This window comes from Myotis nattereri, assembly GCF_964212035.1.
Source record: "Myotis nattereri genome assembly, chromosome: 3".
NCBI classification, from domain to species: domain Eukaryota; kingdom Metazoa; phylum Chordata; class Mammalia; order Chiroptera; family Vespertilionidae; genus Myotis; species Myotis nattereri.
This window is the reverse complement of record NC_138077.1, coordinates 6,586,998-6,613,461: the sequence shown is the minus strand read 5'-3', so window position 1 is coordinate 6,613,461 and position 26,464 is coordinate 6,586,998. Positions and strand designations below refer to the sequence as shown.

The 26,464-nt window shown below is 53.2% G+C and overlaps 1 protein-coding gene across 2 annotated transcripts in view; it reads right to left on the bottom strand.

The window, feature by feature from the left end:
* Window positions 1-26,464, bottom strand: part of MX2 (MX dynamin like GTPase 2) — a 29,516-nt gene extending 3,052 nt beyond the window's left edge. The window contains exons 1-13 of one of the 2 annotated variants that reach the window (XM_081088250.1): window positions 26,319-26,464; window positions 23,738-24,041; window positions 23,040-23,232; window positions 19,104-19,244; window positions 17,930-18,084; window positions 16,404-16,542; window positions 13,578-13,776; window positions 8,425-8,503; window positions 5,952-6,074; window positions 5,546-5,687; window positions 3,736-3,894; window positions 3,255-3,331; window positions 1,025-1,279 (exon numbers count right to left, since the gene is read on the bottom strand). In XM_081088250.1, coding sequence (XP_080944376.1) covers window positions 1,025-1,279; window positions 3,255-3,331; window positions 3,736-3,894; window positions 5,546-5,687; window positions 5,952-6,074; window positions 8,425-8,503; window positions 13,578-13,776; window positions 16,404-16,542; window positions 17,930-18,084; window positions 19,104-19,244; window positions 23,040-23,232; window positions 23,738-23,998 — 1,923 coding nt within the window. In that variant the 5' untranslated portion in view covers window positions 23,999-24,041; window positions 26,319-26,464. The remainder of the gene's footprint in view (window positions 1-1,024; window positions 1,280-3,254; window positions 3,332-3,735; window positions 3,895-5,545; window positions 5,688-5,951; window positions 6,075-8,424; window positions 8,504-13,577; window positions 13,777-16,403; window positions 16,543-17,929; window positions 18,085-19,103; window positions 19,245-23,039; window positions 23,233-23,737; window positions 24,042-26,318) is intronic. The other variant, XM_081088251.1, reaches the window with a different exon arrangement.

Sequence of the window (26,464 nt, the reverse complement as noted above, 5' to 3'; positions counted from 1 at the left end):
AGCTATGTTGTGTTGGCTGTTGTCATTTTTTGTAATTGACTATCTAAGGGAAAAGAGGCCAGTGCCCCTGACTAAATAGTCAGGTATTGCATGTTTTAAAAATTCTTGTGCCACACCGGGCCAGCATGGCTCAGTGGTTGAGCATTGACCTATGAACCAGGAGGTCGAAGTTTGATTCCTGGTCAGGGCACATGCCCGAGTTGTGGGCTCGATCCCCAGTGCAGGAGGCACTGGTCAATGATTCTCTCTCATCACTGATGTATATATATATATTTCAGAGAGAATGGGAGAGGGAGAGGGAGAGAGCAACATCAATGATGAGAGAGAATCATTGATTGGCTGCCTCCTGCATGCCCCCCACTGGGGATCGAGCCTGCAACCTGGGCATGTGCCCTTGACCGAAATTGAACCGGGGACGCTTCAGTCCGCAGGCCGATGCTCTATCCACTGAGCCAACCTGGCTAGGGCCTCACTGATGTTTCTATCTCTCCCTCTCCCTTCCTCTCTCTGAAATCAATAAAACTATATTTTAAAATATTTTTGTGGCACACCAGTTGAAAATTGCTGCTTTAGTCCATGAGTGAGGTTGGGGGGGGGGGGGGGAGTGCGGTTAGAAACCATGAAGCTGATTGGGCCCCACAATCTCAGGAAAGAAATCTCATTCCTCTTTTGTGAACCTGGTGGGTATCAAGCACGTTAGGAGCTGAACGCCTTCTAAACATCAAGGAGAGCTAAGCATGACCAGCAAGGCGAGTTGTATTTTGCTGTCCTATGAGAAATGTATTTCCTGCGCAGCAGAGACTATAAAGAACTTCGGGGTTGGAGTTACTTTTGAGTACATGCTGTGCCACATGAAGAACCTGATTTGGGGCAAATTCATTAGAAGTGTCTGATAGGGTTCCCGTAAGATGATAGAGAGTAAATGAGTCGTTTATCAGAGCAGAAAGGGCCCCTCCCTTCTTCGCCCAGGTAACCACCTCGCAATCAGCGTGCCCCCGCACGGGCCACGTGCACCCACACTCACCAAGAAGTATGCGTTCAGGTGCATCCCGATCTCAGTGATGGAGGAAACAGAAGACGGGTTATTGGAAGCAGACAGTTTCAGGGACGGAGCCTGTGACATGCTTCCGTCCGTGTTAAAAACCTGCTCCCGAATTCTTTGCAGAATCTCGCTGTAAATCTGGTCTTGGCAGTAAACGAGCTGCTCCATCCTGAACTGCAGGTGGATCATGTTCGCGGCTGCCTCTGCCTGCTTTGTTTTTATGTCTTCAATCTTGTTCTGGTTGGAGAAGAAAGAGAGGCACGTCACTGCTGTTCGGTCCCGCTCGCTGTTCAAACAACTCAGGGAGCACTGTGACGTTGAACACAGAATTAGAAATGACGTAAGGCTATTCAGTGATTGAGCGTTGACCCAAGAACCAGGAGCTCAGGGTCTTCGATTCCCTGTTGCCCAGGTTGAGAGCTTGATCCCCAGTAGGGAGCGTGCGGGAGGCAGCCAATCAATGATTCTCTCTCGTCATTGGTGTTTCTATCGCTCTCTCCCTCTCCCTTCCTCTCTCTGAATCAATAAAAACATATTTAAAAAATAAGTTAAGGTCAAAGGAGGCCTGATGCTTTAAATGGTGACTTTCCGAAGGTCCCTCCTCCGTCTTTTGCTGCTGTCCTCACTGATCCCGGTGTGTTCCTCCCCCGCTTGCCCGAGCCAGTCCCACCTATCTCTACCCATTCTTTCTCTGCGCCCGGACCTTCATTTTCCCGCATCACCCCCTTTCTGCTTCCTTGACCGTGGCTCAGTTTCCACTTTCATGTCCATCACTCTTGTATCTCTAGTTGGCTCAAGTCCAAGCTTTCAAGGATGACCCCAGTGCCGAGGAGCACAGTGGGGTAAGCGTTGGTATCTTTGTTTGCCAGAAACCCTGTGACTCCTGCCTCACCCACACAGTCAAAGGCATTCTGGGAAAGGAATGGATGACAGTGGAGAAAAGTCACTTCTTGGCTTTTGAGTTGGAGACTGTTGTGCACTGAAGGCAGAGGTTAACCTCGGAGGAGAGAGAGAGAGAGAGAGCGAGAGAGAGAGAGAGAGAGCGCAGGTGGGTTTCACAGGGACTTGGTTCTTCTTTCTATGGAGTGTATGTGGCAAACAAGAATATATGCTTTATACCCGCGTGCAGATATGGGGCCTGAACATGGAAATGGCCCGTGTATCACTCCCAAGAGGCGTGACATGGGCGGTGACAAGGCCCCTGGTTCTGACCAGGCTCAGGGGGAGCGGGAACAATGGTGGAGGGTGTGTCTGGGATGGTGGCCGGGACAGCCCTGCACGGCACAGACAGCTACGGTGAGACTTCTGAGCTCTCAGAGGACGGCGCCAGGGGGTGGCGCCCTGGTGGGCGCTGGAGGTCCCTGGGCCCCAGGGTGGCCTGGGGGTGCAGCAGAGCTCCGGTGCCCAGGCTGGCCTGGAAGAGCTTAGGAGAACCAGCCCTGCACCTGGGAGCACAGGGGACCCGGGGCCAAGCGCCGAGGCCTGGGAAGCAGGGCGCACATCCGGGAAGCTGCCGGCAGGGAGCCGTGACTGCCAAGGACCAGGCATGTCAAGGCCCCGTGGTGAGGTGCCCGGGGCTCGGACAGCCCCTGGGGACGTTGGAGGGCTCAGAAGTGAGGTTTAATTTTCACCGACCGGGTGAAGAGGGGAAAGAGAAATTAAGTTGTACCCCGGGAGAAGGACAGAATCCTTGCCTTTACCACCTGAATGAGAGTGAGGAATGAGATTCTGGCCACAGCCGAGGCCGAGGCCGGGGCAGTTTTATCTAGAGCCACTCTCTTCCCTGTGCTGTGACTGGGATTCAGGCAGAGTGGCTAAGTTGCTAAGTGGAAACCCACCCAGCAGTGGCAATATTTTAAGTCAAACTACTAAAAATGCTGGACAAGGACTCGTAGACAATGCTGTCCTTCTGGTAGGAAAAAGGCCCAAAATACCCGCCAGTCACTAGGGACAGTCATACATTCGGTTACACCCTGCCAGGCCACAGGGGACGGAGAGAACAAAGTCAGTGCTGTTTCACTTTTCCCAGAAAGGGCCCCCCAGCTCCCCGGCAGAAGCAAAACAGCACTGCTGCTCGCATCGCCCGCCCAGCACGCCCACATGCTATCCCCAGCCTCGCATGTCTAACGGGCAGTACACACCCGCCTTCTTTCGAAGGCTAGACCCTAATAAATCCGCACAGGTGCCCAGCAGGCGAACTGGGGGTACTCACCCGGGCTGTTTGGTTAAGGTTGGAAAATTCGCCAAAATGTGTTTTGGCCGTGTCAATGAACGTTTGCCCGACGGTTTCTGACCAAAGGAAAAACCAAACATCAGTGAAATGCAAGCAGGAATCAAATGGCTCACTGGCACAGGGCGGAGAAATCATGGCACGTGCCCCTATTCAGGTCTACAGGCCGTGAGAGAAGGAAGGGATGGTACCTAGTCCCGGGGAGACACAAAATCCATGGTCACCACCCCCCTGAGCAGGTGTCCTCAATTTCCTGTCCTTTCGTGGCATGTGTGATCCTCCCAGGTGAGCATCCGACTCCTCCTCACACAGCTGCGTGGAGGGGTAGGTCTGACTAGATGAAGCCCACTGCATTGGTGCCCTTCTCCCCAAAATGGGCAAAGGAGATCTGTGACTGATCATTCCACCCCAGCCTCTCCCTCAAGGCGAGGCGACCATGGGCGGTGCCGGGAGCGGGCCTCACCCACAGTCTTCTGGAGCATGCTCAGGGCGGGCTCCACCAGCTGCTGGATGTACTGCTGCACGATGGTCTCGAATGTCTTGTAGTTGACAAACCCAAGAAGTTCTTTGCCCCGGTACTGGTTTTCATATTTTGAGACTTCTTCATGGATAATATTCTTAACTGCAATGTGAAACAAACCACGGGCATTTTAAAGATAAGAGCAGTTTTAAAAGGCTTGCTCATCGACTGTACGTACCCTAAGGCAATGCTTCTAAATGGAGTCCTTTTCATAATAAAAAAAAAAAAAATACAAGATCTGACAGTGACTTTTCAGGAACAAAATCTGACTCTAAAAGAAATGTATTTCAACTGAGAGTCATCAGCCTGAGAGAGACGCTGAGTGTGTACAGTTGATAGAAAGGAAGCGGATGAGTTCAATGAAAATAAAAGGTTAGATGTTGTTTCACTTACAAGTCTCTCAAAAATTCAGCTAAACTAGGGTTGGAGGAGTTCTACCATGGAAATGAGTAGTGCTGTTTTTTGTTTGTAGGGCGAGGCTATAGGGTTAAGCCTGGGAACTGACCTGTTGGCAAAGCCACAAACAAGTCCTAGCTCAGAGGGCACAGTCCTCTTAGCATAATTAGCCTTGACCTAATGACACTCCCTAGATCTTATCTGGGAAGCTAATGGGCTGGGGGAGGTGCAGCAAGTGCTGCCAAAACAAGTGAAACTCCCAAGCACACTAGGACTATGGTGACCACTACCTTGTTTACCTCTGGCTATAAAACGAAGGCTCAGCTTGCCTCTGGATCTCTCTCTGTGGCCTCAGCCAGGCACAGGAAGATCCACCAAACCCCAGCTTATTCTCTCTGTCTGGGAGAATAAGCCCTCACTCAGGCTTTCAAACCCTTGGCAGAGCTGGCTCGGCACATTTGTTATTGCTAATTTTTGTTTTTATTTTTTTGAAAGAGGCAGACATTTAAAAAAATTATTTTTATTGCTCTCAGAGAGGAAGGGAGAAGGATATAGGAACATCAACGATGAGAGAGAATCATTGATGGCTGCCTCCTGCATACCACCCACTGGGAATTGAGCCCACATCCCGGGCATGTGCCCTGACCAGGAATTGAACCATGACCTCCTGGTTCATAGGTCGACACTCAACCACTGAGCCACACTGGCTAGGCAATAGTGCTGTTTTTATCAAGTGCCAAAATGGACAAAGATGCAACACACACACACACACACACACACACACACACACACACGCACGCAGCCTACTTCCATCCTGGCTGGAGCAGAATGCAAGTTGGAAGCATGCCAGATGGAGCCAGGAGACTCTTATCAAAGCCTTCACCTCTGGTTTCGGCTTAGGGGTTACTGGCAGGGAGAAATGGGGGAAGTGGGATTGTCTAGCCCAGTGGTGGGCAAACTCATTCGTCAACAGAGCCAAATATCAACAGTACAACGATTGAAATTTCTTTTGAGAGCCAAATTTTTTAACTTTAAACTATATAGGTAGGTTCATTGTTATTAACTTAATTAGGGTACTCCTAAGGCTTAGGAAGAGCCACACTCAAGGGGCCAAAGAGCTGCATGTGGCTCGCGAGCTGCAGTTTGCCGACCACGGGTCTAGCCTCACAACAAAGATGCAAGAGAGAAGAAAGTCCAGGCTGTGGAGCTGCTTTCTGCGGAGTGGGTGAGGGCAGGCTCCCTTGGGCCAGGGTCTCCGGTGTGGGGAGTCAGCTCCGCACACTTCCTGTGCCGGGAGGAGCTCCTGGCCGTGGTAAATAAGACACTGCTGGTGGGGCAGCCCTGTTCCAAGACTCACCTTTTTGGGAATTGGCTGCAAGTACGAGGACCCAGTTTTTAAACTCCTCCCTGAGTTTGTTGTATAAGCGGGTCTCTTTTTCCTTCACGACTTCTTCTCCATCTACTAACCTTTCAATGTTCCGATTAAACACTTTAATTTTCTGAAAAAGAGGCAACGTCATTCAACTGTGCTGTGGTTGAGAAGCCGGGCTGGGGCACAGGGTGGCATGGGGGCTGGCAGTACCTCACCCACCCACCCCTCCCCTCCCAGGTGACACTGGAGGGAGGACAGGGCTCCTGCGGGACCCAGCAGAGAGGCACAGAGGCCACCTGGAGAGGCGCTGGGCCACCTGGAAGGGTGTGGCCACCGCAGGGAGCCGCCAGATTCTGGGCCCGAGTGTCACGTGGAGCCCCCAAGTCCTCACCTCGACCAGAAAGAACATTTTGTCGGCGTCGGTGTTGGGGATGTGCTCCCCACACTGGCGCAGCTCCTCCATGGCGCTCAGGTGGCTCTCCCTGATCTGATTTTCTAACAGCGGGAGTGATTTCTGGACAAAATAAGAGCAAACAGTGAACCACCACAGCTTGACGTGAGCTGACAGGTCTCCTGGGCAGCAGAATCCCGCTGGGAGGCCAAGGGGGGGGGTGTCTGTCCCTGTGTGAGGCGCCGAGGCGAAGGCCCGCTAAGGGGCCCGGGGAGGCTCTGCAGGCAGCCAGGGCGCAGCCCAAGGCCTGCGGAATGCGTGGTTCTGTTATCCAGGGAGAAACGCTGTTTGGTTCTTGTTTGGTTTAGATAAGTGTCTTGTATCTCCAGATCAATTACACCCAAACACAGCGTCAGCTTTCTCTAGTAAGACGCTGCCGTGGTGAGCATTTGAAAGCCATAAACCAATAAAGGGCACTTTGCTGGAAGATATGTCATGGGGGTTGGCGTCAGGCTGGGTATAATCCTAACCAATCACGATGCAGATGATGAGAACAAGGCGAGGAGAACAGAGGCCCTAGAGCGCACCATGAGGACTGCTTTGGCCCACGCCACGCACTGTGTCTCAGTGACGTTCCCCCCCCCACCCCCCCCCCACCCCCAGCAGCACCGGCTTCGTTGCCTTTTACAGGACAGGAACCTGAGGCCCAGAGAGGCCAACAGCTTGAGGTCATGCTGAGCTGGTAAGTGGCAGAGTTCCAGTCTGCACCCTGCTCACCACCCCCAAAGCGCACGCAGGCGGACACTGCAGGTAAAGACGCCTGAGTGAGCCGCGCCCCAGTTCTGCTTCGGTGCCTGAGGTCGCTGCAGCCAGCCCGGCAGGAGGCGTTCATTGGGACTGAGAGGCAGTTTGTCACGGCTACACAAAATGGCGATAAAGGTGGGGGACACCAAGAAGTTAATAGGTCTCATGGGCTCTTTAAAACAAAACAAAACCAACAAACAAATATATATATTTCAAATTATAATTACCATAATTGAATCTTGATATACATTTAAAAATTAATTTAAAGTATTACAAATTTTAAATTCAAATTCTAACAAAAATTTAAATGCTGAGAAATGTGTCAGCAAAATGCAACATCTTTTTGCAAAAACATGTGTTTGTTTGCTTTTTCAATTAGACAGGGTAATATCTTTTGGTGCCTCCTTCTGCAAACTGAGGGGATTCCACTAGAATCAGTCCTTCTCAAAGTGTGTTCCCTAGGTCACCTGGGAACTTACAAGTGCCAATTCGGGGGCCCCAACCTAGACCTGCTAACTCAGAAACTCTGGGTCTGGGGCCCAGGGTTATGAGCTTTAACCAGATTTCAGGTGATTCTTGTGCGCACTACAATTTCAGGTCCACTGCCTCCTTCTCACCAAATATGTCTTTTTTTACTTAGTTGATTTTTTTTAAAATATATTTTATTGATTTTTTACAGAGAGAAAGGGAGAGAGATAGAGAGTTAGAAACATCGATGAGAGAGAAACATCGATCAGCTGCCTCCTGCACATCTCCCACTGGGGATGTGCCCACAACCCATGTACATGCCCTTGACCGGAATCGAACCTGGGACCCTTCAGTCCGCAGGCCGACGCTCTATCCACTGAGCCAAACCGATTTCGGCTACTTAGTTGATTTTTTAGAGGGAGAGGAAGGAGGAAGAGGGAGAGAAACATTGATGTGAGAAATGATCAGTTGCTTCTTATACACGCTCTGACCGGTAATCGAACCCAAAACATTTTATTGTATAGGATGACTCGCCAACAAACTGAGCCACCCAGCCAGAGCCCACCAAATATGTTTTGAGTGTGTGTTTTCTGGCTCAAAAGTATTCATTGTCTTGGTGTCACTCCCGGTTGAGCAGTTTCGCATGGACGAAACCCAGGCCCAGGGGTCATCTCTGCTCTGAGTTAACCTGCAGTCCCGCCCTGTGGTTCAGCCTCATGTGCAAAGGCTCAGGCCAGCTCCATGAGTATGTCTCAAGAAGCACTAAGCCACGCTTGTACCATCTTGAACAACATCATGAAAAGTTTGTCTGCAGTTGCCCATTTTTGAGAATCCATGGAAATCAAACACGTATTCCTGACAAGCTCGAGGCTGGGAAAACGTTTTATATACTGTGAAGTGTTGAGAGACCATTGAAAAAAGAAAAATCTGCCACCTTGGCGTTCATTGCTTTTTATCGCGCTGAGCTGGTACTGCGGGTTTTCTTTCTGCTTCCCCTTTTTATTTCCAGGTTATGCCCTGTTCCTCCCGTTTCAGACGCTCTCCTGGGAGCCTCTGGCCAGGAGCCATTTGGTTTATTTGGTTTCCAGAATGTGCTTGTTTGCTTATTTGGAGAGTTCAATGCAGTGTCTTAGCCCTTTCGTGACCGAGAGTGACTTACGCAGGCTGCAATTTTTATAACTTGCAGCCACCCCTTACTCACATTGATGTGCCAGATGAGCTCGGTGGTGAGTCTTTCCGCCAGACGGGGCACCGTGGCCTTGCCTTCCTCCAGGAGGACTCTGAAACAAGACAGCGCACGTGAGTTCGGGAAGGCCCATGCGGTCCTTTCCCCAGGCCTGGGCTTTGTGAGCGGGTGGGTGAGCTCCCGCAGCTCCCGGGGGACGCGTGGCGCCAGAGAAGCCTGGGGGCGGGTGAGAAAGACAAGTGCTCCTTATGGGATGAGCCTAACCGAGGCAAGCACGGTGCCAGGAAGGTTACATTCACCTTCGCTTTTTATCATCCCAACAAACCGATGAAGTAGGTGATCTTTTTATCCACAGGAAAACAAAACCAACCTCACTTCGTAGCAGTGTAGTGACTTGTCCAAACTCGTATTTTATTTTTTGTAACCAATATTCATCCCTGAGTAGCCAAATCAATCTTGAGAAAAAAGAATAAAGTGGGAGGTACCAGCCCCAGCTGGTTTGGCTCAGTGGACAGAGCGCCGGCCTGCGGAATGAAGGGTCCCAGGTCCCATTCTGGTCAAGGGCCCATTCCCCGGGGTTGCGGGCTCGATCCCCAATAGGGGGCGTGCAGGAGGCAGCCGATAAATGAGTCTCTCTCATCGTTGATGTTTCTATCTCTCTTCCCCTCCCCCCTCGTCTCTGAAATCAATACAAATATGTTAAAAATAAAAAGTGGGAGGGACCACATTTTCTGATTTCAAAATATATTACAAAGCTATAGTTTATTATTACGGAAGAGTACAGTGCTAGCACAAAGACAGACATGTACAGACTAGAGCACCCAGAAATAAATCTGTGCATATACGGTCAACTCAATTTTAATAACGGTGCCAAGATGCACAATGCGGAAAGGATAGTCTCTTCAACAAAGGATGTTGGGAACACTCTATGTCTGCATGCAGAAAAAGGAAGTTGGATCCTTAACTCATACCATCCACAAAAGTCAACCAAAAATTTATTGAAGGCTTAAACGTAAGACATGAACTGTAAAGCTCCTAGAAAAAACAAACAAACAAACAAACAAACAAACACAGGGGAGCCCAGCCAGCATGGCTCAGTGGTTAAGCATCCATCTATGAACCAGGAGGTCACGGTTTGATTCCTGTTCAGGGCACATGCCCGGGCTGTGGGCTCGATCCTCAGTGGGTGGCGCAGGAGGCAGCGGATCGATGAGTCTCTCTCATTATTGATGTTTCTATCTCTCTCTCTTCCTCTCTCTTCTTCTCTGAAATCAATCAAAATATATTTTAAAAAAAGAAAAGGAAAAAAAAAAACCACAGGGGAAAATGATTTCCCCAAAAGCAGAGAGAAGAAAAGCAAAAATAGACTAAGGTGGGACTACATCAAACTGAAAAGCTTCTACAGAGCAAAGAAATAATCAACAGAGAACCTACAAAATGGGAGAAAATCTTTGCAAACAATATATCTGATAAGGGGTTAATTTTTAAAAAATGTAAGTAACTCCTACAATCAATAGCACTCCCCACCCCCGCCACACACACACAAAAACCTAGTAACCCAAGTGAAAAATGGGCTAAACAGTTGGATCGTGATTTCTTCAAAGATGACACGCAAATGGTCAACAGGCACGTGGAAAAGATGCTCAACATCACGAATCATCAGGAAAATGCAAATCAAAACCACAATGGGATCTCAATCTGTTAGGATGCATGTTACATATATACAAAACAAAAACAAAAAAACCCAAGGCAGGCGGTGGCTAGGATGTGGCGCAACTGAAACCCTTGTACAATGTTGGTGTGAATGCAAAATGGTGCAGCCACTAAGGAAAGTAGTATGGAAGCGTCTCGAGAAATTAAAAATAGAACCACCATGTGATCCAGCTCTCCCATTTACACATATCTACCCAAAAGCATTAAAATCAGCATCTCAGAGATAGTAGCCCTCCTCTGCTCACAGCAGCACCAGTCACGCTCATCATTGATGTTTCTAGCTCTCTTTCCCTCTCCCTTCCTCTCTGGAATCAATTACAAATATATTAAAAATAAAAAGTGGGAGGCACCACACTTCCTGATTTCAAAATATATTACGAAGCTACAGTTTATCATTACAAAAGAATAGAGTGCTAGCACATGGACAGCCATGGACGGAATAGAGCACAGGATGTGGTAATAAAGACAGATTATGTACAGAATATAGCCAGGATGTGGGAATAACCGACATGTCCATGGCAGACGAGTGGGTGGAGAAAATATGGTATGTACATGCTGTCAGACATTCAGAAAAAAACAGAAGCACAACCAGAGGCTCACCGAGTAGTAACCGGTAAAAGCGTATTGTGTGCACAGCAGCAAGGCAGCTTGCCACCCAGGGGCACTCGGACCCAAACATGGAGTGAGGCTCAGGGACACGTCGCCAAGCAGCATGGAGTGAGAAAGCAGTGGCAGCTCCTTCTGCGTGGTGATCGGTTCTAATATGAGAGTATCCTTAAAGCTAAGGAAATTGGCTAGTGGTTACCTCATGTCAATTTGGGGGAACAGCTTAAGTTTCGTTTATGATTTTCAGAAGCAAGAAGAGCACGCCTGTGGGCACTGGCTTGTCTTGTAAACTAAGCTAGGTGAAGCATTGCCTGTGTGACTGATCCGCTTCTGTCTGCTCAGGGGATCCCCACGTCTGGCCCCCGTTTGCGTTTGTTTTAACAGTGCAATGGGATCCGAGTCAGCCTTTAAAAAGGAGACTATTCTGTCATATGTGACCACAAGAATGAACCTTGAGGACGTTATGCTGAGGTGACAGAAGCCAGTCACAGAACAGACACTGCCTGAGTCCACCTATGTAAGAAATGGAAAATAGCCAAACTCACACCACCTGAGAGTGGAATGGTGGGTGCCAGGATTGGGGGAGGGGGAACTGGGGAGCTGATAAAGGACATCACATTTCAGGGATGCAGGTGAGTGAGTTCCAGAGACCGCAGAACAACCTGGGGCTCACAGTTGACCTCACTTTCCCCAAACCCGTGAGCAGTGGTTTGCAAAGTGTGGCCCCTGGACCAGCACTATCAGCCTCAACTGGAAACTTGATAGAAACACAAATTCTTGGGTGCCACCCCAGACTCAGAAACGCTGGAGCAGGACACAACCAGGAGGCTTTGCTGCTCAGGACTGAGAACCGTGGGTGCGATTATCACAGAATCTTCTTCCCATTTAGCGAGCAGTTCCCTCTCCCTGCGGGCCCCCAATGCTATCGAAAATGGTCTGTTTCTGGCGTGGCTCAGTGGTTGCGCCTCAACCTATAGACCAGGAGTTTATGGTTCGATTCCAAGTCAGGGCACTTGCCTGGGTTAGGGGCTTAATCCCCAATGTGGGGTGAGCAGCGGGCAGCTGATCAATGAATCTCTCTTATCATTGACTAGAGGCCTGATGCACAAAAATTTGTGCACTCAGGGGGGTCCCTCAGCTTGGCCTGTGCCCTCTCACAGTCTGGGACCCCTCGAGGGATATCCACCTGCTGGCTTAGGCCTGCTCCTCAGGGGATCGGGCCTAAGCTGGTAGTCAGACATCCCTCTGGCAGCCTGGGAGCCCTCAGGGGATGTCCACTTGCCAGCGGGGAGCAGGTGTAAACTGCAGTCGGACATCCTTAGCGCTGCTGAGGAGGCAGGAGAGGTTCCCACCACCACCGCTGTGCTGGCAGCCATCAGCCTGGCTTGTGGCTGAGCAGAGCTCCCCCATGTGGGAGAGCACTAACCAGCAGAGGGCAGCTCCTGCATTCAGCATCTGCCCCCTGGTGGTCAGTGTGTGTCATAGTGACCAGTCATTCCCAGTCATTCTGCTGTTAGGGTCAATTTGCATATTATCCTTTTATTATATAGGATGTTTCTATCTCTCTCTCCCTCTCCCTTCCTCTCTGAAATCAATAAAAATATGTTTAAAGCAACAACAACAAACAACAACAATAACAAAAACGGTCTGTTTCTCCCTCCAAGGCGGGGCAGAGGGGAAGAAAGAAGGAGCCGCGTGGTGTTCATGGAGTGCTGGCTGTCGGCGCACTGGGACCTTGGCGTGGGTCCTATCATTTAACCCGAAACGCGATCCTGTGGAGCAGCTGTGTGTGTGCTCCCCCAGCTGAGGAGAAAGGCCGAGCCACTGCCCAAGGGCACATAGCGAGTAGCAGATCTGGTCTGCGCCCGCATCTCTCCTTCAAGCAGGAGTGGCTGCTGGGGCTCACTGGCTGCTCCCCCACTGCTCAGGACCATCAAGGTCCTGCAGAGCACGAAAGGGCAAAGGGCCCAGCTCAGCGGGAAAAGCCTCAGCGTCCTGCAGGGCCATTTGTATGTAATAAAACTGTTAGGGTCGCCCAAGGAAGAAGGCACGAGGCCAAGAGAGGTGAAGAATTAGGAACTGATTAGGTCCTCTGGAAAACCAGATGGGCTGAGCCCCAAAATGGAGCCAGCCCCCAGACACAGGGAGTCAGAGGTTTAAAGGACTGTAGTGGGCTTTTTCTGGGCAGAGAACCCTCTGGGTGGTCTGGATCATGGGAAGGTCCGGAGGGGAGAGATAATGGTCTTAGCAAGTGGAATGTGGTCTATCTAAGCGAAAGGGACTGTCCACTGTGCAGTGGCCTAAAGGTCCGTTCCCAGGGGAGGGGGTATCCATTCAACTATGTGATCAGACCTAACAGAAACCCGTTCCTTTGCAGGCTCTAACGCAGTGGAAGGAGTCCTACAGCAGGTTTTAATGTGTACCATTTACGATGATCAACATCGGTTTCTGGAGGCTAGGAGATCTGTTTCCGGTCCTGTCCCCTCCACTATTGCTTTGACCTCATCATCCTGGTTTATAGAAGTGGGAAGAACCTCACTTGCCATGTGCATCTCCTAAGATTTGATGGGATGCTAATGAGAAGGCGGGTGAAAACATGTTGGAAAACCCAAGTGCCCTACGCCCTGTGGAACACCAAATTACAACCTTTAATCAGCACCATCATTACAGCCCATGAAAAAATGATTTGTTTCAATAAGCCAATGAATTTCACACTAAAAATAAAGTCAAGGAGAGGTTCCACTACACTCTATAATTTATATGCAATTTGGTTATCATGTTGGCCAGTCTTGGGGGGGGGGGGGGGGCGGCTCCCTGGAGTCCAGCTCCAGGGTCCTGCAGGCGCTCACCTGAAATACGGGTGCGTCTGGAAGAACATCGTTTCTTTCTTGGTGGCCTCCGCCAGGCTCAGCTTGTCGGTGACCTCCTGCTGGCCCCGGCACTTGACTATCATGTAGCCCTTCTTGAGGCGGTACGTGAGGTTCTGCGCCACATTCACCACATTTTTTTCGGCGCCCTTGTCCACCAGGTCCGGTTTGGTCAGGATCCCTGTGAGATGATAAGAAGGGCATGGAAAGGTCAGTTCTCTTCTCAAATACACTTGACCCCTGCGGGGCTATGGGATCCTTTCTTGGCCAGGACCAACAGAGCCTTCTGCAGCCTTGATTGCCCAGTGCCTGCCAGTCATTCATTCATTTCATCATCGCCCCTCAGATTTGCTCCCCCACTCACTCAGTTCACCCACTGCCTTGCGTAATTGACTTAACAAACGTTCGCTGGGTGCCTGCTGGGTGCCAGCACTGGGCAGCAGCGTCATCACAGGTGGCCGGCTCCATCACCATGTTCCTAAGAAGCTGCCCTGGTGCTTAAGCAGCTTCATTTCTCTTCTGTTCTATTACCAGAAGGTGTTATATAGACTCACTACAAGGTTTGTGTGAGCACAGACCTTCAGGTGACTAACAGAGCCAAGTCTTGTCTGAATCTGCGTTTGCACCTTCCATTGGTAAAGGAGAGGGCCTTCCCCTGGGAGGGGAGATAGCAGCCGGGAATGCCCTTCCCCGGAACCAGAACTCATTCATGGAAGCCTGGGTCGCTGTACTCTATTCTGAGAAAAGGGAGTAAGATCATGAAAATGGAAGCTTGCAATTCGAACCCCCCTGGCCGGGGAGACAGGGCCTTCTACTGCGCCTCAGTTTGAAACACATGCCCCCAGCTACAGAATCAGCTCATAAGCATCATGTAAGGACCCCTCTGTTGGGCCACAGGGAAGGCCACTCTCAGCAATGTTTAGATGCTTGAATTTTTTCTCTTTTTAAGTGTGTTTATTCCTGAATGCGTTATGCATACATATTAAATTAACAAATGCTTATTAAGCACACTGCTGCGGGTGTTGAGGAATGAGTAAGACTGCATCGTTCCTGATTTCATGAATATCCCTCCACCTTCTAGTGGGAAAAAGCCAGATAAATTATCCTAGTAATATATAAGAAATAAACAAAAATACCTAATATTGATAAGCGGCATGCAGAGAATGAAAAGAAAGGCAAAGAAATGACTACAGGCTGGGCGGCTGGACAAGTGTAGGCTGGCTGGACAACGAGGGCCAGGAGGCAACGTTTGGGCTGTGACCTGAATGAGAGGAAGGAGCCAGCCCTGTGGGTGGAGAGGGAGCTGGCTGACTGAGCTGCACTGGACAGCAGTGGACGAGGTGGGGAGTGATGGGAGCCGTGGTCCCAGGGGCATGCACAAGCCAGGTCCCAGATGCGCTGTGGTCCAGGCACAGTGGTCTGGGTTTGACTATGGAGACCGAAGCATTGGAGAGTAAAAGCAGAGGAGGGCATGGCCTGCTTTACAGGTCTAAGGCCAGGGGAGGGTGGACTGTTGTGGGCAAGGTGAATGCCAGGAGACCTGAGCATGTCTGCGTAGCCCAGGCAGGCGACGATGGAGGCTGGGTCTAGGTAGTGACTGTGGGGATGGAGAGGGGCAGACAGATTTAGTATTAGTTCTAGAAGCAGGGTCGCCAGGACTTCAGATGAATTAGACACAGAAGCAAGGAGAAGGAGGAATCAAGAGTGACTCTGATTTGGCTTTAGACCCAGGCGGGTGGATGTGGGGCCGTGAAGGGGTGGGGAAGCCTTGGGGAGGAGGAGAATTGGGTTGGGGGAGGGTGATACCAAAATTAGTGCTTTGGTCACAGTACCTCGGAGACACTTAATGGACATCCAAGTGGAGACATCAAGTCTAGGGAAAGGTAAGTTACGGATATAGACTTGGGAGTCACTGGCATGTAGAACGAATTCAAAAGCATGGACAGATAAGGTCACTTCAAGAGAGTGTGTTGATAGAGGGAGAGCTCAGGACCAAGTTCTGGTTTCCAATATTTAGAGGTCAGAGAAATGAAGCAGCAGCCAGCCAAGGTGACTAGGAATGTGACTTGCAGGTGGCGACGAAGGAGAGGAGAACCCAGGGAGAAACTGTGCACACGATAATTCTTCATGTAACCCTCCCAACAACCCTAGCAAGTGGTTGTGACTTAGCACCATTTACAGAAGAGGACGTGAGGCGAGGAGAGGTTAAATGCATTGCCCAAGGGTGTGGAGCCGGTAAGTGGTAGAATGAGGATCCAAACCCAGGCAGTCTGTGCTCTTAAACCAAGTCCCTATAACGCCATGGAGCGTGACATTGAAGAAAGGACATTTAGGAGAACACAGTTTCCCACAGAGTTCTGCTTGAATTTAAATCCTGCAGATGCTGACGCTCCAACATTAGCCTGGAAGTGTGTTCACTGGGGTCTGGGACGGTCTTTTCCCTGTACCCAGGGGTCTTAGACCTGTGCTGTGTTATGGCAGAACTGATGGGCCAGTCACTTCTCCTTTCTGGGCCATTGTGGGTAAAGTAAAGTGGGTCTTGACCCCATCCAGAATGGCTCATGAATGCAATGAGTGATGAGAAGGAGGGTGAAGAAGCACATTCTGGCGGCTCATCTAACCCTGATTGTGAGTGAAGATGACCAGCAGGGATGGACCCTGAGCCCATGGAGCTTGGGCTGGAACAGCGCTTGGACCTAGCGCAGGATGTGGGCGTCTCTAACGGTGGACCTAACTCCAGGGCCTTCCACATGGGCGAGGATCTCCCCTCCCTTCCCATCTCCTGGAAGCCTGATTCTTCCTTCTTACCTATGGTCCTGTCTCCTTCGGGGTCCACCTCGTGAGCCATGCTCAGCGCCTCTGTGGTGGCAATGTCCACGTTACAGGGGACCACCACCAAGTTGATGGTCTGCTGCCTCTGGATGTACTTCTTGATGAGTGCCTTGATCTGGTGCCACAGAATCACACAAAGGAAGAGCAGGTCTCTGATTACTCAGTAGCACATCATCATCGTGAAAACCAAAGTCATCCCAGCGCATGACCCCGTTTTCACACTTCCGAGCCCTAGCCTGGCCTGTCCCCTTCCTTTGGAATGCCCACCCCACCTGCCCTTACGGGGTTCTCTGTTGATTTTTTCTTATTCCTCAGAGCCCACCACTGGTATAGCTTCTCTCCTGAAGACTCAATTCTTATGGCCCGATGCAACCTCTCCTTCCTCTCCAGATCTCTCCTGGAAGCCTTCCGAGATTACCGTCACTCTATTAGCATGATTTTCTATGTGCTGTACGTTCCCCAGAAGCCGAGAGGTACTAGGGAAGTCCACCCATGGCATGGATGAATGAGCACCCTCCTGGCGGGTGAGAAGTGTGGAATTAGTCACTAACTCCGTAAGGAAAATGAGCGAATGACACTGCTCCTGGAGACACAGAACGGTGATGTGGATGTTGAGGAAGAAACCAACACTTCACTGCCCAAGATTTCTCCCAGAGCAGCAGAGCCTGCAGAGGCCCCCTCAGGAGGTTCCTGCCACACCCCGAGTGTGGCTATGGTTGGCTTCCCCACCCTGGCAGTAATCCCCACAAAAAGGGAAAAGGGCAGGCAAGTGACCCTAGTTCCTAGGATAGAAGGGTCTCATCTTCTCCCCCCGACAAACCCTATCCCACCATACCCTGGACCCTACCCTTGCACCTGAGACCATCCTGTCTCCTCGGCCCCCATGTGAGCTGGCTTAGCAAAGCTTGACAGAGCTAGTTTGGGGACAGGCCTTGCCCAAAGATCAAGTGTGACTCAAGCATCCCAGTAAGACTTTGCGCTCAGGCAGCCTTAAGTGGGAAGGCCTTTAGGAAAGAAGCATCAGGCTCAGTGGCTCTTGGTTTGTACTGGTCATTGCTGGCCTTGGCTGTCATCCCTCCCATTGTGCTGCCTTCTTGCTCCTGCCCAGAGATCACAGACCATGTTCTGATTACTTTACGTAGCGTTATTTTTTAATTGTTGCTAAAATTGGCAGATTTCATGTGAAAATTTGAATTTCTGGCATCTGTTGACTATCTCAAGACAGCCAACACTGGGCCCACAATCTTTATTTTAGGTTGGATGGGAGCTGTCCCATGCACCCCCATTCCCACCAAGTCAATTTCTCTTGTTTCCATGACCTGTCAGGCTCTACTCAGATCCTCAGTATAAGCCCCATTCCCAGGAGGTCTTATTCCAGTCTCCTCCCAGTCACTCAGAGTGAGGGCTGGGGAGGCACACCACAGCCCTTGGGGTGATCGGCAGAGGCCTCAAAGTCTCCCCAACTTCAGCTTGGCCCATTCCCAAGTTCCAGAAAGGCTCACCTGCAGTCCGATGTCCTGGGGCTGGTTTCCCACAGCCACCCTGGCGATGCCAGGAAGATCAATGAGGGTCAGATCTGGAACCTCGGGGGAGGTGATCTCCAGATTGATGAGCTCGTGGCTGATGCCAACTCCATTCCCGGCTATGGTGTTCTGGGCTATGGAGGCCAAGAGAAGAGAAACCCAGAGTCCAAGTTAATGACCCACCTGAGAAAAAGCAGTTGTTCTTGAAGGCGACTGTTGGTATTCAGAGTATAGGAGCTTCAGAGAGTCCCAGGTGCTTGGACACATTTCACAGAAACCTGCGGACTGATCTCAGGCCACTGAGGTGGCCATCCGTGTATTCAGGGGTAGCATGTACATACACTCTCAGAAATCCCAGAGGAAAACATCCGATTTATTCCCATTGGCATTGTGGATGGGTTCTGTTCTCTTTATGTTTTTAAATATTTTTCATTGGGTATTCACTGAGTGTGGTGATGGTTATGTCCACAAATCCTTCAACATCCCTCTCACCAAAAGATGGAGCCTTGAGTGGGGTTAGACAGAAATGTGGCCACCAAGTGGCTGCTGGGGTGAGTTTAGAGCAGCGACCCAAGACAGTGGTGACCAGGACAGCCGGGGGGTAGAGTGGAGTCCTGTGGGGACACTTCCCAGGGTGGGGGAGTTAACTGAGAAGCAAAGAAAGAATAGGAAGGGGGTAGAAGGGACAGTGTGAGAGGCAGGGGCATCAGCAGGAGGAAGCACATGGGAAGAAGAGAGGGCGCTCCCTGGGAGGAGAGGGTGCTCCCTGTGAGGAGGAGAGGGTGCTCCCTGAGAGGAGAGGGTGCTGCCTGGGAGGTGGAAAGGGTGCTGCCTGGATAAAGGAGAGGGGGTTCCTTGGAGGAGGAGAGGGTGCTCCCTCAGAAGAGGAGAGGGTGCTCCCTGAGAGGAGAAGGTGCTCCCTGTGAGGTGGAGAGGGCACTGCCTGGGAGGAGGAGAGGGTGCTCCCTGAGAGGTGAGGGTGCTCCCTGGGAGGAGGAGAGGGTGCTCCCTGGATGGAGGAGAGGGTGCTCCCTGAGAGGTGGAGAGGGTGCTCCCTCGAGGAGCTTAAGAAGCCCCGAGGCCCAGGAGGAGCTGGAGGAGGCGAGACAGTGAGGGGAGCAGCCCCAGCAGCAACCACAGCCCCAGGCCTCACCTTTGTATATTTCCCTCTCCACCTGGGAGGGGTCCTGGAGCTGCAGCTCTGTGCTCCGGTAGCTGATCTTCCCCGTCCACAGGGACTCTCTGGCCACCTGCTTCTTCAGCTTCAGCACCAGCGGACATCTGGTCACGATTCCTGAAAGACAGGTTCCCAAACCCGGGTTTCCTTTAGAAGAAGTGTCACAAATCCACCTTGGGAGACTGGTCTTGGAGGCGGTGTGTGTGCCCGGAGCCCACCCTGCCCCCGGGCCTGAACCGTGAGCAGTCTGGGCCTGGGCCATGGACAACGTCCCTGAGCTGAGCCGCCCCACCTGCGACCCCTGCCTCTGGCTCCCGGAGCCTGGCCCCTGGGACGCGGAGGGTCCCAGAGCTGAGAGGGGCCAGGAACGTGACCAGGACCAGGCCTCCAGGACCCACAGTCCCCTCGAGGGGAAGCCCAGGGTGCCAGGCCGCACAGCCCTGCAGTTCCTGAACCAGCCAGGAGGTGCCAGCCCCAGAGGGGATGGAGGGACGCAGGCTCCTGGTGCTGCGCTGAGCCCCAGCCGCCCGCACCAGCGCCCAGCACGCAGGCTGCACCCCAGGAAGCAGACAGAAGGCAGCCAACAGCTCGAGGAGCCGCACCCCTGGGGACCCCGAGACTGCCCTGTAGGCAGCCCTGCTGCTCCTTTCCCTCCTGCGGAATGCACAGGCTTTCCTGGGACAGATTCCTCCCGAGGGCAGTCCATAACGTGCTAAGCACTGTTTACATGAGCTATCTACGTGCCCATCAGTAGACAATGGGATAAAGAAGTTGTCGGGCACATTGAATGTTTTTTATAGAAGACTAGAAGCCCGGTGCACAATAATTTGTGCACTGGCGGGGGGGAGGTCCCTCAGCCCAACCTGTGCCCTCTCACAGTCTGGGACCCCTCGGGAGATAACCACCTGCTGGCTTAGGCCCACTCCCCTGGTGGCAGATGGCATGCCCAATCCCACGGTGTCTGCCCCATCTCCCCCGGTCGCAGATGGCAGGCCCAGATCCCGTGCTGGGTCGGACGGCTGCTCGGATCTCACGGCCGCCCGCCCCACCTGCCCCGCCCCACACACGACAGGCCCGGACCCAGCGCTGGGGCGGGCAGAGGCTCGGGATTATGCTACCGCTCCCTCTGCCCCGCACAGGGCAGGCCAGGATCTCCCGCTGGGGTGGCCAGCGGCTGGGGATCATGCCCCAGGCGGGGCGGCGCAGCGGGATCTGCCTGCAGTATGCAAATTAGTGGCCATCTTTGTTGGTGGTTAATTTGCATATCATGCTGATTAGCCAATGGGAGGCGTAGCGAAGGCATAGTCAATTACCATGTTTGTCTATTATTAGATAGGATAGGATAACCTTCCAAAGAGCATATCTAACTAATTGTGGTTGGTTTTAAACAAAGAAACAAACTTTAAGGCTCTCAAGCAAGACACCTTAATCCTATCTAGCCCCACCCAGGGTGATCAGATCCCCCTCAATCTCATTATGTACCACCTTCCGCAGCAATTGGCACCACCCAGCCTGACTCACTTCCCATTGGACCCCTAGGGGCCCAGGGGGGTATAAATGTGCAGGGAAGGAGTCACTGGGAACCCTCCTCTCAGCAGTTGAACCATGGAGCCCAGCCTTCCCCACTGTGGGCGCTGTGTGCCTGAGGCCTGGAATTCCCTGGAAGAGCCGCAGGAACCACGCCAGACCTTCCAGCACCGGGGGCCCTGGGCACTCCCTCTCTACCCGGGGCTGGGCCGCCTCACTTGGGACCAGCAAGACTTCAACCAGGAACTGAATTCTGGTCCCTGTGGGCTTCTGTGCTGCGCCAGCACTGCCTGCTGCACAGGCCCAGCGCACAGAACACATGCAGTCTGGGCACAGAGCTGCCTGCACCACATGGGATGCCCAAATCCCAGGAGCTAGAGATGCCCCCAGCAGTGGAGGACCCCACACCCAGGAGCCAGAGACGCCCCCAGCGATGGAGGACCCGACGCCCAGGAGCCAGGAGCCAGAGACGCCTCCTGGGGTGGTGGCTGTGGCCCAGAAGCCCAGCTGATGCTCGCCCTGCAGACTCCTTCCGCCACGGGCCTCTCAGCGCGAGGGACCTCAGGAACGGACTTCTGAGGGACCCTCCAGCAAGGCTCTCAGGTGCCCCCAGTTCCTCGGGAGGCAGCGGCAGCAGATCGGAGGCACGCGGCCCAGGACTGCCAGGGGCTGCCTTCACTGAGACCCGTTAGTGAACCAGCCTCTGCCACAGATGTTCTCGCAGTAACACTTCTGAGTGTAAAAGTCCTGTAAGAAACGGGCCTTTGTGTGGGAGGCTGCCCATTGTTTTCACTAGCAGGAAGTGCAAACAAGGATCCCGGAAGTGCAAACTAGGATCCCCCTGAGTTGGACTTGCCCGCCTGGCCCCCCAATATTTCCAAATTATCTCTTGTCTCTTCTCTTTCATTTGTGTGCGGCTCCTCTTCCAGATCCTGAACCCTGAACCACGCGGGACGTGGGGGTGCACACATACAACACCTTTGTAGGCATTTTCTTTCGGTTACCTAATAAATGTGGCAAGCATTCAAAATAAATAAATAAATGAATAAATAAAAAAGAAGAAGTGTCACAGGTGCCCTTCCCTCTCACCGCTCAGGAGCTGCCCCAGGTCCCCAGAGGCCCCACCTGAAATGTTTGTCCCTGTGTAGGGCCCGATCCAGGCCCCCCACTCACCACCCGGCCCTAGAAACACCTCGGTCACTGGCCTCTGGACCACGTGCGTCCAGGTGGCAGCTCAGGGCAGGGAGAGATGGAAGCAGTGATCCAGCCGAAGACGATGGATGCCCAACCCTCTCAGGATGCGGGAGAAGGCAGCGAGAGCCTGGAGGGAGCTGGACACCCCGAAGGAGGGTCCAAGGGGCATCCAGGGCTGGTTTTCCAGGTCCCTGGTGGCGAGGGCAGAACGCGCCCCCCCCCCCACCCCCCGCCACCGCAGCTGAAGCCAAAGGCTGGGACTGCCCTGAGCCTGTGGGCTGAGGCCAGAGTGTCGGCAGGTGGTGAGTGAGCCTGTCCCCTGAGGGAGGATCATCTCCTCGCCCAGCCTGGAGTTGCCCTGGACCACATGCCTGCCACTGGCATGCAGGCTCCCACCCTGGCACCCTTCTCCCCAGAACGCTGAACCCAGGGCAGAGGTGTGTGTCCCAGACTCTTGCTCTCAGGCATCAGGTGCCGGCTAATGGGGACCTCAGAGGCCCCCCAGGCGCCTGGTGTGCAGACTGCCATTGGGGGCTGTGCCGCCCTCTGGTGTCCCCACACCCTCCCCTATGCCGGGAGGGGGGGGTCGGGCAGCCCCAGTGGGGTGCCATTGGTGCCTCCTAGCCCCTGGGTCTGCTGGGGTCTGGCTATGGCAGTGCTGGTGGGAGCCAGGAGCCAGGGAGAGGCCAGGAGGGGCCTGTCTACCCACTTTGAGGAGACTGTCTCTCTTGCTTTCCCCCTTTGCGATTATTTTATTAAACTGCACAACAGCTTCTTTTTATCTTTTTAAAGGAAAACACATGATCCTGGCTAATAGCTTCTCTAAACATTGAGCAAATTCTTCAAGAGGACTTCGCATGTCACCCGAAACGTACAAATTTACACGATCTAAGAAGAAATGCTCTGCACTCCCTCGACCACAGGAGAGAAACAGCAGGGGCCCGGGACCTGGACTGACAGGGCCAGCGATAGCCATCACCACGCCACGTGACAGTGGACCTGGAAACCTAGGGGCAGCTTGGGTGGTCCCTGCCCGCCCCCCTTCCCTCCCGTCCCCCCATCCCCCCCAGGCTGGGCACTCCAGGCCTAAGTCACCCAGGGCCTGCAGGCGCTGCCCTCCCGCGGGCCTTCCCAGTGGCCTGTCTGACACCATTGGTACCCAGAGATGCTCTGTGGCCCCTCTGAGCTTACCGCTGCCCCTAGGCAGGGCGACGCCCGACAGCGCCTCCAGCACGGAGCTCTTGCCCGAGCTCTGGTCCCCGATGACGGCGATGGCGGGCAGGGCCAGGTCCTGCTCCACGCCCAGGGCCCGCAGGGAGTCGATGAGGTCGATGCAGGGGCGCACCTTCTCCTCGTACTGGTTGTACAGGTTGTTCTCGAGCCCCTGGGAGAGGCAGAGCAGAGTTCACACCCCCGGCCTCTGAGAAGGCTCCCACGGCCGCGGCGAATTTGCTGCGGAATTTGGGCGTCTGCTCACGTTGGCTGCAGACAGGAGGCCCCTGAGTTCTGCTGCTATTGAGGCTTTGCTTCTGCAGAAGCGGGGATATTTAGCTGAGGGTGGAGGGGCCTGGCTGAGCAGAGAGAAGGGACCCAGAAGGGCAGGAGGGTGCTGGGTCCTGGGCCCTGGGGGAGGGTCCCCAATCGTGATGGTGGCAGGAGGAGCTGGAGGAAAAGCTCCCGGAAGGAGACCCCGACATGTGGAACAGCATGGAACAGAAGCCCAGACGCAGGCCGAGGAAGGTCGCCGCCGCCCCTGGTGATTGCAAGATGTGTCTGGAGAGCTGGGGACACAGCTGTGACGTTGGTGGCGGCGGTCTCCCCTACAACCCCATCCTTCCTCCGCTGGTGGCTATAACGCGCCTTTCCAGAACGTTCTCCCTACCACTCACCTTTGTCCTCTCAGGGCCCCTGGTTTCTCCTGGCATCTGAGGGTTCAATGTCATCAAGTTGAAGTTCTTGGTGAGGAAGCCTGGGTTCTTCTCTCCCAGGTGGGGAGAACCCATCATGTTGGGGGGAAACCTCATTTGTCCTCCTGGGGCGCCGAATGGCGGTGGCTGCTGCTGGAAGAAACTCATTTCTGCCTTTGGAGAGGGCGGGGAGGGAAGCAGGTTGTGCCTCGGCTGCTGCCCAAACTTGTGGCTTTTCGGCATTAGCTGATGGCCAGGGGAGCCGGCAGGTGCTTCTTGGAGAGCTCTGCAAAGACACAGACGGGGTGGCCCCAAGTTGCCCAGGCTGCACCTCGCCAGCCCCAGCACAGCCCCCCACTTCCCTCTACACACAGACTCGGGGAGACCAGGACCCCAGCATAGAGAGTGGGGTCTCCATGGGCCCTAGGGCTTGGGGATGAGAGGCAGGGGGCTCCACGTTATCCTGGAGTGAATGTCCCCTGCCACTTGGAGACGCTTGTGGCTCAGGAGCAAACAGGGGACCGTTAGGTGTGGGGAGACGCGAGGCAGCATCCCCCAGGCCCCTGGAAGCCAGCGCCTGCCCTCCGGCCACTGTTTATCACCGAGGCCTGGTCAGACCGCTGGGGAGCCCGGGAGGGGTGCTGCAGGAGGGGTGCTGAGGCCTGCAGTCAGGTCCAGGCAGCCCTGTTATAGAAACAGCTGGTGCCTGAGGGCCATTCTGAGATGCTCCTTTTGTTTGGACAACAGCTCCTTGTGATGGCTGCTTTTCTGCACTTTCCAAGTCAAGAAACTAAAGTGCAGGAAGGGCCTGAACTGGGTAAGTCAGTGTTACAGATAAACCAGACCAGTTTGGCTCAGTGGATAGAGCACCAGCCTGCGGACTCAAGGGTCCAAGGTTCGATTCCGGTCAAGGGCATGTACCTTGGTTGCGGACACATCCCCAGTAGGGGGTGTGCAGGAGAAGCTGATCGATGTTTCTAACTCTCTATCCCTCTCCCTTCCTCTCTGTAAAAAAATCAATAAAATGTATTTTTAAAAAAATCTGAAGGCATAATCATTGAACACAGAAATCAGTGCCCCGTTCCTCAGGAGAGCGAGTTTTCCAGCCCATCTCTGAGGTGGCCCTGCCTCCAGCACCACAGCAGAGGGCGCCTGAACCCCGAGACTGAACCCGGAGTCAGGCTACGGGGCTCCGATCTGACACCAACACCCACATGTGTGTCCCCCCCCCCCCGCCCCGCCCCCCCCCCCTCCCCGCCCATGGCACCAGTGCTCTCACGAGACTGCCCCTGCCTGGCCATGCCCCTCCCATCCACAGGTTGTCACCTGTGTTTCTGACCGACTGGCTCTAGATCAGAGGTGCCGAGGACCCCCTCCTTGGTCCTGAATAATTTGCTACAGCGGCTCACAGAGCTCAGAGAGAGACACGGTGCTTACAGATCACCGGCTTATCATGAGAGGATGTAACGCAGGAACAGCTCAGGGAAAAGCCACACCGCCCGGCGAGGGGGTGGGGGCACGGGCCTGCCACACCCTCGCCAGATTCGCTGCCCTCCCCAGACCTCCACCAGTTCACCAGCCAGGAGCTCTCCGCACCTCGAACCCGGGCCTTTGGGGTTTGCACGGAGGCTTCTGCACAGAGGCATGATTGGTGCAATCAGCGACCGCCAGCCAGTGAGCTCCCGGCCCTGGAGGTGGGGGGCGGAGCTGAAAGTTCCGACTCTGGGTCACAGGGCTTGTTCCAGGCACCAGCCCCGCCGGGCGCAGCGTAAACATCACCCATTAACCCCGCGCCCTCAGCTCTTAGGGCAGTGACCGCGAACCTTATGGGCTCGGCGTGCCAGCATTTTGGAAAACCCTAACTTCACTCTGGTGCCGTGTCACATACAGAAATTTTTTGATATTTGCAACCATAGTAAAACAAAGACTTATATTTTTGATATTTATTTATGAATTTAAATGCCACTTAACAAAGAAAAATCAACCAAAGAAAATGAGTTCGCGTGTCGCCTCTGACACGCGTGTCATAGGTTCGCCATCGCTGTCTTAGGAAGTTCTGTGACAGGAACAGAGACACAGACCAAAACATAGACTATATTTCTCCCCCCCCCCAATATTTCTATCTATTGTGAAATGATCACTAGTAAGTCTAGTTAACATCCATCCCCGTACACTGTTACAACCTTTTCTTTTTTTCTTGTGATGAGGACTTTTAAGATCTTCTCTCTTAGCAACTCTCAAGTCCTCAGTCCAGGATTGTTCAGGGTGGGGATGAAACGTACAGTAAAAATCTGTGACTGCATGGTGACTGCGCTCAGCCTATTTCTTGTCTATTTCTTATCATAAATCACAGGATCACACCGCACAAAGCCCCACCCCAACCCCGGAGTGTGCACTTTACCGACGCTGAGCCCAGGTGTCCCCAAAGCCACCCCTTCCTGCCCACTGCGCCTTGAGCCGGATTCTGGAAGAGGGGGTCCCCTGGGCTCCCCCAGCAGCCACTCCTTTCCAGCGCCAACACGGGTCTGAGTGAGCGGCACAACGGGCAGCAGCGGAAACTTACCTCTATGGCTCCTGCCTAGGACACCGCCGGTTTACCAGGAAATCTCCCCCGCCGGCCCTCACCTGCCAGCCTGCAGGACTTCGGGATGGAGACTCCGCAGATCCCCCCTCTCTCCTCCGCCGCTCCCTTTATTTGCTGTGTGAGTC